Source organism: Neoarius graeffei, chromosome 24 (genome assembly GCF_027579695.1).
Source record: "Neoarius graeffei isolate fNeoGra1 chromosome 24, fNeoGra1.pri, whole genome shotgun sequence".
NCBI classification, from domain to species: domain Eukaryota; kingdom Metazoa; phylum Chordata; class Actinopteri; order Siluriformes; family Ariidae; genus Neoarius; species Neoarius graeffei.
The window spans coordinates 56,514,700-56,527,463 of NC_083592.1; the positions used below are offsets into that span (position 1 = coordinate 56,514,700).

The window sequence follows — 12,764 nt, forward strand, 5'->3', positions numbered from 1 at the left end:
CGTTTCACTGATATCCACTGACATGCGCACTCTCTGCGTCGTTCATCAGTGCTAGTGTGCGGTTCATGCGTGCTTATACGTGGTTCATACGCAGTTTATGCGTGGAGTGTTCGTCCATAAAAACCAGAAATTGTCCCTCTTTTGACCCTATGCGCTGATGTGCGTGATTTGTAAGTGATTGTAAGTGATTTGTACGTAGTTCATGCGCAATTAATCGGTGATTTTCGACCACGCACACCCCCCAAAAAATGGTCAATTTCTCCACTGACAATCACGCACAAGCCAACTTTATACGTATATTTTAAGTTCGTTTCTTAGACAAGGATATTTTTTAAGCTTGTTACCTCGTTAACAGTTTCGGCGAGAATCTCCCGCCTTCTTCAGAAACAGTCACCAGATGTCGAGTGGTGACGTGCCTTATCAGCTGATGTTGCGTTAAGAAACGAACTTAAAATATTTGTAATAGTTAGACATAATGAACATCCACTACGTACAACTTTATACGTGATTTATGCGTGATTGGCTGTGTGACTGGGCCTTAAAATTCTGAAATGCCATTGAGGGTTATCCCAAATTGATTTGTTCTCATGTAATGGTATAGGAACACTAGTTCCAAAAATCATACTGGTACTGCGCTAACGATTGTGCTCAGTACTTGACCATCTACACTTTTTCATGGTTTTCTGAACAACTCCAGTGGCATGACTGAAGACATGATTAACTGTGGTATTTCGAGTTGAACCTCAATTAGGATAGCTTCGTCGCTCTAAGACAAAACTAAAGAAGCAAATGTAGGATGGTGAACATGTTTTGGCTGATTAACACTTGAGGAAAGTTCCTTAAATATTGGCAGAATGCACATAACTGTAAGGTCTGCCTAATAAATGATTTGTGTGGCATAAAAGTGCTGTTATATGAGATATTAGTAGTTTGTGTGTGTGTGTGTGTGTGAGAGAGAGTCTTTGTGTTTGTGTGTAGGTTTGCCAGGGGGTGGATGTCAGTGTTTGGTGTGTGTGTGTGGGAGAGATGGAGAGATGAGTGAGGTTGATGACTCAGGCATGACTGTTTAACTGAAAGAGAAAGACAGATCATCTTTAAGCTAACATTAACCAACGTGCTTCAGAGATCTGACTGGACGACTTACAATGCTACTACTCAAGGTCAGTCACTTTTAGATCTTACACACACCTGTACCGTGCTGTACCGAGTGTGAGGGTACTTGGATTTTCAGAAAGATTAATGAGTGTCAGACCTATGATTATAAATACCTTTCTATGATTAATCATGATTGTGTTGGTGTAGGAGAGACATTTTCTTTCTCCTACGCCAAGAATGCACTAACAACAGGAACGATCAAAGATGACTGAAAATGTGGAACTGATCTTCATCTAGGTCTCAACAAGAAACAAAGGAAATGCATATACATGTTTGAACAATAGTTAAATCAACACAATCAGGGTCACTGATGGGGGAAAAATATGTAAACCCTTAAATGTAATGACTTGTGGATACTTTTTTTTTTTTTTTTAATCAGCTAAACTAAATGCTTTTTGTGGCTTTTAATCAGTCATAACATGGTAGGCACTGTTTTTACCCATGTATGGCTGTACACTGCGTGAATCTGTTTGGATTTAAATAGGCAAATACATAAGAGCCTTTGATTGGATAATTACTGCAGTGATTTAATGCGTTTCAACTGGAAACAATTCTTTTAACCCAAACTGATGCAGTGAGTCGCTTCACATTTCTTGAACAGCCATGTCAGAAGATGTATCCTGTAGTCATGGGAAAGATGTTACTTGTCAGTAACAGCACTGAAAACCTGAGTTCAGAGCAGACTCCAAACATGGCCGCTCCGGACTACACTTCCCAAGCGCCACAGCGCCCCTTGTCACCAGAATTCTAACCTCAACACCTGTCTCTAATTTACCGGCAATCACCTTCCCGTTTGACTATTCTGCCTGACTTCCCGTTATTGAACTCTGTTTACGTTTATTTCTGACTTCGTTCTCTCGCCTGATCTTTGATATTCTGTTCGCTAATCGACTGACCCTTGCCCGTCTCTGACTACAGTGGTGCTTGAAAGTTTGTGAACCCTTTCGAATTTTCTATATTTCTGCATAAATATGACCTAAAACATCATCAGATTTTCACACAAGTCCTAAAAGTAGATAAAGAGAACCCAGTTAAACAAATGAGACAAAAATATTATACTTGGTCATTTATTTATTGAGGAAAAATGATCCAATATTACATATCTGTGAGTGGCAAAAATATGTGAACCTTTGCTTTCAGTATCTGGTGTGACCCCCTTGTGCAGCAATAACTGCAACTAAACGTTTGCGGTAACTGTTGATCAGTCCTGCACACCGGCTTGGAGGAATTTTAGCCCGTTCCTCCGTACAGAACAGCTTCAACTCTGGGATGTTGGTGGGTTTCCTCACATGAACTGCTCGCTTCAGGTCCTTCCACAACATTTCCATTGGATTAAGGTCAGGACTTTGACTTGGCCATTCCAAAACATTAACTTTATTCTTCTTTAACCATTCTTTGGTAGAACGACTTGTGTGCTTAGGGTCGTTGTCTTGCTGCATGACCCACCTTCTCTTGAGATTCAGTTCATGGACAGATGTCCTGACATTTTCCTTTAGAATTCGCTGGTATAATTCAGAATTCATTGTTCCATCAATGATGGCAAGCCGTCCTGGCCCAGATGCAGCAAAACAGGCCCAAACCATGATACTACCACCACCATGTTTCACAGATGGGATAAGGTTCTTATGCTGGAATGCAGTGTTTTCCCTTCTCCAAACATAATGCTTCTCATTTAAACCAAATAGTTCTATTTTGGTCTCATTTGTCCACAAAACATTTTTCCAATAGCCTTCTGGCTTGTCCGCGTGATCTTTAGCAAACTGCAGATGAGCAGCAGTGTTCTTTTTGGAGAGCAGTGGCTTTCTCCTTGCAACCCTGCCATACACACCATTGTTATTCAGTGTTCTCCTGATGGTGGACTCATGAACATTAACATTAGCCAATGTGAGAGAGGCCTTCAGTTGCTTAGAAGTTACCCTGGGGTCCTTTGTGACCTCGCCGACTATTACACACCTTGCTCTTGGAGTGATCTTTGTTGGTCGACCACTCCTGAGGAGGGTAACAATGGTCTTGAATTTCCTCCATTTGTACACAGTCTGTCTGACTGTGGATTGGTGGAGTCCAAACTCTTTAGAGATGGTTTTGTAACCTTTTCCAGCCTGATGAGCATCAACAATGCTTTTTCTGAGGTCCTCAGAAATCTCCTTTGTTCGTGCCATGATACACTTCCACAAACATGTGTTGTGAAGATCAGACTTTGATAGATCCCTGTTCTTTAAATAAAACAGGGTGCCCACTCACACCTGATTGTCATCCCATTGATTGAAAACACCTGACTCTAATTTCACCTTCAAATTAACTGCTAATCCTAGAGGTTCACATACTTTTGCCACTCACAGATATGTAATATTGGATCATTTTCCTCAATAAATAAATGACCAAGTATAATATTTTTGTCTCATTTGTTTAACTGGGTTCTCTTTATCTACTTTTAGGACTTGTGTGAAAATCTGATGATGTTTTAAGTCATATTTATGCAGAAATATAGAAAATTCTAAAGGGTTCACAAACTTTCAAGCACCACTGTATGTCTCCAGTTTCCTGACTTGGCTTTGTTTACAGTTTGCAACGCACCTGCTCTCCGCTGCATTTGCATCCGTAAGTGCCTGCACCCTGACATTACTGTGTTTCAGAAGGTCAAATTATTGGTCTCCATCAAGCAAAGAAAACAGCCAAGATTACAGAAATTATTGGAATTGTGTTAACTGTCCAACACATTATTAAAACCTGAAATGATAGTGGTGAACCATCAACTTTGTGGAAGAAATGTGGTCGGAAAAAATCTTGACTGACTATGATCAGAGATCACTTAAATACTTGGCGAAGACAAATCATAAAATATGGTCAGTAGAACTCATGGCTGTGTTTCATAGTGAAAGTAAGGGCATTTCCACACACACAGGGTGATGAGAACTCACAAGATTGTGACTAAACAGTTTGGTGACCATAAGAAAACCACTTGTTAGTGAGGATAATCAGGAGAAAAGGCTTCAATTTGCGAGGGAGTATAAAGATTGGACTCTGGAGCAATGGGAAAAGGTCATGTGGTCTGATGAGTCCAGATTGACCCTATTCCTGAGTGATGGGCGTGTCAGGGTAAGAAGGGAAGCTCATGAAGCGATGTAAACATCAACCATACACAATGTCCACTGTACAAGCCTCTGTAGGCAGTGTGATGATCTGGGGTTGATTCAGTTGGTCAGGTCGAGGCTCAGCAACATTATGGGGCAATAAAATGAAGTCAGCTGATGACCTGAATGACCAGGTTACTATCACATCAATGTTGTTTTTTCTTCCCTGATGTCATGGGCATATTCCAGGATAACAATACCAGGATTCATCAGGCTCAAATTGTGAGAGTGGTTCAGGAAGCACGAGGATCATTTCTGTGCATGAATTGGCCACCAGAGTCCTGACCTTAACCCCGCTGAAAGTCTTTGGGATGTGCTGGAGAAGACTTTAAAGAGCAGTTTGACTCTCCCATCATCGAGATAAAATCTCGGCAAAAATGACTGCAACTCCGGATGGAAATAAATGTTGTGATGTTGCATAAGGTTGTTGAAACAACGGCAAATGTGTGAACTAATTAAAGCTGAAGATGGGCCTTGTGTTTGACACATGCTCTACAGTATCTAAATTTGGAGGACAGTCATCTCATCTCATTATCTCTAGCTACAGGGTCGCAGGCAAGCTGGAGCCTATCCCAGCTGACTACGGGCGAAAGGCGGGGTTCACCCTGGACAAGTCGCCAGGTCATCACAGGGCTGACACATAGACACAGACAACCATTCACACTCAAGGCCTCTGCATGCTCTTGCGACAAGGCTTTCGCAGACAGCTTTTCGCAGACAGTTGTGATTTATTGTTGAGCGGAGAGTTTAGGCGTGCGCGATGTTATTCACTGGCACAACGCAAGGGGGCGCGAAGTCGCTAGGAGTAGTTGGTGGGTGTGGTTAGTGGAGTGTTTATCCTCCGGTTACTTATAATGACTAGAACTGGAGTCGTATAGATGTACGTACTTCCTCAATCAACCGCTCTTCGTGCTGCTCCATCTTCGCTCGTGTTTTTAAAAATGGCGGTCGTGAAAACAAACCAAACCGGGAAAGTAGGGAAGCGGAAGTGCGTGTACAGCGGATGTAGAGTGGACCAATCAGAGCCCTCTTGTCTGCGACGCTGTCTGCGAGGCTTCTGCGGTGGTCACAATTTTTGGGAGGTGCGCGCAGAGTGTCTGCGAAGGTGGGGGGGCTACGCAGACGCTATCTGCGACGCTATCTGCGAGGACTGGGTTGTCAGCATAAATTGGCCTTCACATTCACACCTACGGTCAATTTAGAGTCACCAGTTACCCTAACCTGCATGTCTTTGGACTGTGGGGGAAACCGGAGCACCCGGAGGAAACCCACGCGGACACGGGGAGAACATGCAAACTCTGCACAGAAAGGCCCTCGCCAGCCACGGGGCTCGAACCCGGACCTTCTTGCTGTGAGGCGACAGCGCTGACCACTACACCACCGTGCCGCCAGGACAGTCATCCCCCCAAAAAAAAAAAAAAAGTCTCATAACCCTTTTTACGTCTCTGTCTAGCTGTCCAGGAACTCCTTGTCAGCTTCGTATTTTTTCCTCCATGAGTGATAATGTTATAGTTATGGGAAAAAAACTGCATTTCTTTTTATTTCGTATTACGACTTTGATAAAACACTCATTTTGGAAAAAAAAAATCTGGGTAATTCCATACAGTTCACAAACGTGTATGACTGCACACTATTTTTGCATGTGTGCATACATCCAAGTGTAAAGTGTCAGTTTCACATCCTTGATGTAACGTAACGACGTCTTGTGACCTGAGGTTTGTGGCTAGCTTGTTGGTGTCTTATGATTTAAAGGGATATTCTCTTTTTTGTGCTTTTAAACCTTATTTTCTGGCTTGTTTGCAGCGTACTGTAGTTCAGGTAAACATTCACAGGTGATTCACAGTTCATGTAGATTCACAGTTCACAGGATTACAGTATTTTTTCCTCCTGTGGCCATTCAAAATTACAGCCAAGCTTAAAGTATTTTAAAGAACCGTTTTGCAAATACAGTCCTAAATGGTGGTGTAATAATTTTATGAATTGGGCAACCCTATTCCAAAATTTTGGCTTAAATGTAAACTTTAGATTTTCAGAATATTTGCCAGTGTTGTTACTTGGTTTAATTTCACCCATGCATACTTGTATTATAATTCGGTAAGCACCCATGCATTGTTGAGCAGGGAGTTCTTTAAAACTATTGACTGCTACTGCCACTTGTTTAGAGGAAATGCAAATGTCACTTCTAGTTTTTTTTTTTTAATTTTTGGAGGAAGTGACAGGACTTTGTCTTCTGTTAACACAGAGGACATTTTGTTCCATAGACTTTAGGGCGGAATTTTTGTTTTATATCGCCTCGCATTTCCAGTTGTTCAGGTATATTTCAGTCAACTGAACTCCAGTTTCTAAAAATCCAAAACAGCTGACATATTGACCGAGAACTATACAGTACCTGGCCTTTTTTTTTTTAAGTAACAATGATAATCTACTTATTAATTATTTTTTTAAATTCCACTTTCTTATTCCTGTTCATAGTTTCCAAGAGCATTAGACCATCTCCACTGATATTACTCTAGGTTTCTCGTCTTGTTTGACAGGCTCAGCAAGTCATACGTACAGTAAATGCCTTTTTACGCCATGCTTTCAGATCACTGGTTAGATACTACCAGTGTGCTTGATAGGAAATGCCATCAACCCGAGCTTGTTTATCTGGCTTTTATTACTGACGCATACATTTGCCTGGTGAAAATGTCTTATCTGTGAAATTAAGTGTTTCATAATTATTTTGGCACATGGTTTTGTCCAAAGGAACTTGCGTCTGAGGCAGAAATCAGACCAAGCATTTAGCTGAGAAGCTGTGGTTTCTAACACCATGACAGAACAGGGAGATCCTGTTATTTTCAGAGCATGACGAGTCATAATGCAAGATTACCAAGATTATGCCAAGGACAACACACAGAACCACTGGAGCTTTTCCCCCCAATGGTGGACTCGTCACTTGTGCAGTTTTGTCTCATCTCATACGTAATGCTCATCTTGTTTTGAGTTTGGCCATTTTATAGCCACAGAGCCTAAGAATCTTGTACTATTACCAAAATAATAAGTGTTTGACTATGGATAAGTGTAAGTATATAGTGGATGCATACTGTGTGATTTCCTTTGATTGTAGTTTTGTCAGCAGGATTAGAATATTGGGTGGGAGTATTGTGTTATATTATTAGATCCTGGGTTGGCGTCAGTGAATTTTGGCTGACATTTTAAAATGAACACTGCTGCTCTAGGTTGAAAGCATTTGGTAGAAGAACAGTTTGAGATTTGATTAAAGCCTTGGGTTTGCTGTATTATTTTGGCTAGGACTGAGGAGGTTTGTTAAAATAGTCTGTGCCTGTAATCAGAGAATTCAGTTAATGTATGGTGTTGGTGTGTTGGGTTAAAATAATGAGCTGTATTGTGTGACAGTATTGGTTTAGCTCTACTGGGCTGTGTTTGGTTAGAATGTTTGATTGAAGCATTGTGTACTGACTCATAGAATGGGAGGTGTACGTTGGAGGACTGAGTGCTGTATTGAACCCCAGAATGTCGTCATCTCGTATGTATGATATGTAATGGGGTGTGGACCTTTCTGAGATGTGGTGGTTCCCACCCATTATCCTTAGTATCTTCTCTCTCTTGGCAATCCCTCTGTATGGAGTAAAATCTCTGCTTGCTATGTTCATGTGTCCAGGTTGATGTGATCTTGAGTGACTGTACAGTCCAATGCGCGACTTGCATCTCTTTGTAACCGACGTTGCTTTCTAGCTGCTCCCGATGATCTTTTCTTTGTTGTTCAAAGTTCTGAGTACCTTTGTGAACCATGGATCTCCAGACAGATCTGTCGATAGCTTTGTCTTCCCACGCATCAGGATTGATACTACATTGTTTTATGTTATGCTTCAGATTGTCTTTGATGCACTTTCGCTGTCCTCCTTGAGATCGTTTGACATTTTTGAGCTCTGAGAAGAAGATCTGCTTTGGTAGACGATCGTTGCTCATGCGCACCACGTGGCCTGTCCAGCGCAGTTTACTTTTGATGATCATAGCTTCCATTCTGTTTTGTCCTTTGTATCCTTTCTGGCCACAAGCTTCAGAAAGATGAACATTGCAACCTGGATATTCACACATTCGTTACCTTTTGTGGCCTTTGTGACAGTAAATATTTAATGTATCTGCAAAGACTCGGTTAATGAATAACGATCTGTAGCGATGCAATTCTTGGTATTTTTTTCTTGGTATGCTTTCTTCATCCATCAGTGAATTGCATGATGAAATGTGTTGCTTGAAGGCTAGATCACTGTGAATGCTCTTTCCTTTAGTTTGTGAGCGTCTTGCTGCCTTTCCGTAGCTGCAGAAAGAATTTACTATACACTGTAAAAGAAGTGCTGTGTCACTCGGGGAGATTAAGAAGGAAAAAGATCAAGTAAATCAGACTGGTGGGCGTGTGAATAAACGTTCTTCTGTGTATGAGGAAGGGTAGAGACCTTCACGTTGTGTGGAATGACACATCCGTCTACCCAACTCATACCCGCTTTGGGGGAGTGGTGGAGGAATTCTGATGATGTAACAGTGATGTCATGCTCACTCTCTCTCTCTCTCTCTCTCTCTCTCTCTCTCTCTCTTTCCTCGTGCTCGCACTCCTCACCCACTTACCCACTACCAGTGACTGAGCAGTTTTACCTCTGCTCTTTGGCTTCCGCCCATGTGTGCAAGTGTATGTGCATGTTTTGAGTTGCTTTGCCTCTGCTGGACGCATGCCAGTGTCGACTGTGCCGATTGGAGTGACGGGACTGGAGAGTGAAAGAACGAGACAGAGACTCGATCCGTCTTATTCGGAACTGTGGAGAAGCAAAAAAGCAAGTGCATCAGGAAAACGATGAACATAGCGAGAGGTTGTTTAGGAAAAAGAATAGCGAAAGGTTGTTTGCGTCTAATCCATTTCGAGCAAGTTGCTATCATCTGCGACTGCTATGCGCTAACTTGTGAGCTGTTCTTCACTGGATCCTTTGGTTTTTAGAGATTCTGAGACTCAGCTAGTAATGGAGGGAGCGAGCAAATGTAAAAAAAAAAAAAAGAGAGAGAGATGAAAGAGCCAGTGAAGGAGGAAACAGCTGAGCAGCTGTGGGCAGGCAGTTAGCAGGGTGGAGAAACAAGAGGGGAAGATTTTACTCTGACTGGGAAAGTAGGAACTGGATGAGCACTAAACAGGAAAGAAGATTTTGAGGGCAGATCATTGTAATTTGAAGCGACAAGACATGCTTCCCTTGTTTCTCACACTGTTTACTTCTCTTCTCTGGACTTGGAGTCCCACATCCCTCTTTCATCTTTGTGGTTCTTCTGCCTCCTTCATTTCATGTTGGAGGAAACACAAATCGGAGGCAAATGTGAATCGGCTAGTGTGTGAATGAATGCGATTGTTGTTCTTTTTCCGTTTCTGGTTCCAGACCTGTCTTACGTTGTCCTGTGGTTCCAGTTTGGTCATTGCCTAGCTCTGACCTCCTACCCGCCCCGTGTGTCCTGTGCGTCTCATGCTTTAGGCCAATCTCAAATGTCTTCATCCATAATTTCCCAAAATGAAAATGTACCACGGCATACAAAAGCTTTGGTCATCTCCTGTTTTGGGTGGACAGCAGCTTTTAAACGGTTTATCCCGTACAGTTATTAGGCTTATGCTAGGGAAACTAGATTGGAGACGAACGACAGACATGACAAGAAGATAGGATGAGAAATAAGCTACGAGTGGAGTGTTTGAGAGCAAAGCGTATTATGGAGTAGCGACTGCCGAAAAATATGCATCAACATGTACTGTGAAATGAAGGGAAAGGTTCGAGCCACTCGATTGTGTTAAGCGTTATTCTGTATTATTTTTAGCAGATGACAGCTGCCTGGGCTTGGAGAGAGCCTGCATGAAGATTGAACAGCTGCAGCCTCCATGTTGTTGAGCAGTTCGAGATTCAGGCAAATCAGCTGCAAAGCAAACTTCAAATCTCAAAAACACAGCTCGTTCTTTTGGCTTCCTGTCCTCTTTCAGGGAAAGCAAGTCTGAGTTGATGTAAAAAATGGTGCTGTGTTCATCTCTGCATCTCATTCTTTCTCTTTCTATCCACTGCGGCTGTTGCTAGCGTTCATCCCCCTGTTCACGGCGCTCTCCTCCATTCCATAGTACGTGCCCAGTGTGAGTCAGATAATGGCCTCTCTCGCACTGCGCAAGCTGAAAAGAGGAGGGGGGAGGAGAAAAAGGAGGGAGAGAGAACGAGGGAGAAGAGAGAGAGAGAGAGAGAGGGAGGGAGAGCAGAGCGATAGAGTAACACAGAGAGAGAGAGAGAGAGAGAGAGATAAAGAGAGGAGGGGTTTAAGACGAAGCAGACCGTGAACGAGAAAAAGGGAATGTAGAGAAAGGGACGAGAGGAGCGGAGAGACATAATGTGAGAAGGAAAAGGAGAGAGAGAGAAAGCGATTGCAGCAGCAGTGGCGGCTGGAGGTAGAGAGATTGAGAGAACGAGCGTGTGTGGGGGAAGTGTTTGTACGTGTGTGTGCGCGCGCGCGCGTCTGCACTTGCGTGTGCGTGTGTATGCCGCACTGAGACGGAGAGGGAAACGGGAGAACGAGGAAGGAAGAAAAGATTCACTACCAGCTAGGTCCATGCACTTTTCTGTCCACTCCACCGTCCATTGTCTCCACGGCTGCTCCATCAGGACACACACACGCGCAATGTAAGTACACTTCTGTCTTTTTTTTTTTTTTTTAATTCAGTTGTCTTTTCCGAAATTGCCCTTGTATTGTTGTGATGGCACCAGCCTGGGGGTGAAGTGTGTGTGTTTGCGTGTGTGTGTGTGTGTTTATCTGTGTGGATATGTGTCCAGCTGTCTACTCTCTGGCGTCCCCCCCCTGCACTCCCCCCTCCATGCCGGGCTCCTTTCTGCTTTGTGCTGTCATCCTCTCTGGGCATCTGGTGTACGTTTGCGCGCACGCGTATAGGTGTGTGTGTGTATAGAGACCAATAATGTGGCTCTATGCCAGAGCTCGTCTTTGGCACGCTGTATTTAAAGGGCTCTCCATATTACACAAACACGTGTCTGATAAAACTAGTTGGGCAACTCGTTCTGCTCGGGCATGTTAATGTTTTAGCAGCATAACACTGTTAGAGTGAAAGAACTACGGTACACCGAAGCACAATTCTTTGCTTTTAGAAAGGGTTGTGTATGTGCAGGTGGAGTTCTAGATGTGCAAAGAACGGTACGTTTTTACAGTAGCTATTTATCATCCTTACCTGCTGGTGTGTTTCTTTTCATCGCTTTGCCAAAAAGAGGAAAAACTCTGTCGGAGGAGAAGTATGGTTTAGCTGTTTCAAAAGCACCATGGACTCGTGACCAGTGGGGTTTCGGCCTGTAAACCACGCTTTCTGTCTCAAATACACTTCTGAAAAAAGCATACACACACTCGCATGCAAAGACAGCAGCAGCCCAGTGGTGACATTCCCTGTGGAAGCCTAAGTAGACATCATTCCTAGAAGGGGAACATAAATCCATATGAACAAGTTGTCCTTTATAGCAATATAGTGAGCAGAGCAGAATCTGCATTCTAATGATCCTTCTTTAATTCCTTCATCTTGTACCACGGCAGAATATTTCCACAGACATATTTTGTATACCATACACCATTTTGTATCGTGAAAATGTGTAGATGTTAAACAGGCATTAATGTGAGACTACCAGAGATGACTTGGACAGATGTTTAAATCTTAATTTGGAAATCTTTTTTGCTTACAATCTTTTTGATTGTACTAAATGTGGTCCAAGTTGTGAGCTGAGAAACTGCTCACCAAACATTCTGAAACTGTCAGAGCACAGCCACAAGATCCTCCTTTTTGAAGTTAAAAAAACCAAAACACCCATCCACATGATCTTTAATATTTCTCACAATCACCTACCCCACCTCTACAACCCTGTTGTACCGTATGTGCTTTGGTGTGTCCATTTCTACAAAATATTGCAAGAGATGTAAGCGCTAAAGGGGAATACTGTTTGCTGTTTTGAGTAATTTCGCAATATTAGTTCAAGTTCAAGCTTACTCTGACCCTCTACTATATATGGACAATGCTGATAAATAAAAAGAAACAGCGAATCTGTTACACAAATGCAACGAATACTTGGTTTTTTTCTATTTTGTATTGTTGCAATATCACGATGGACTATGACAGTAATGTAAAACAGGGATTTCTTTCTTTCAAAGAGGCATCAGGATCTGTGTCTGGAGAGATACTCAAGATTTATGGCATATTATTGCTGTTGGAGAGAGCCAGGGTGAGATCAGGAAAGGTGTAGACATTAGCAATGTGTTAAATTCGGGAAAATGCCAAGCTTGGCCCTCCAGGTCTAGTTTGGAAACCTGGTGGAGGTTGTATTTACTTGAATTATATTATTTACAAGTTCATAGTATTAGAGCAAAGGTTAGGTGTATTGAATTAGCAAATTAGCATTGGGTTTCAAACCTGTGTACACACTAACA

The 12,764-nt window shown here is 42.5% G+C and overlaps 1 protein-coding gene across 5 annotated transcripts in view; it reads left to right on the top strand.

Annotated features, from left to right (window-relative positions):
* Positions 1-12,764, top strand: part of tet3 (tet methylcytosine dioxygenase 3) — an 83,267-nt gene that overhangs the window by 41,300 nt on the left and 29,203 nt on the right. The window contains exon 1 of one of the 5 annotated variants that reach the window (XM_060907509.1): positions 600-1,160. The exons of 3 other annotated variants lie outside the window; for them this stretch is intronic. In XM_060907509.1, coding sequence (XP_060763492.1) covers positions 1,146-1,160 — 15 coding nt within the window. In that variant the 5' untranslated portion in view covers positions 600-1,145. Of the gene's footprint in view, positions 1-599; positions 1,161-6,498; positions 10,970-12,764 lie in introns of those variants that run through there. One more of the 5 variants, XM_060907510.1, reaches the window with a different exon arrangement.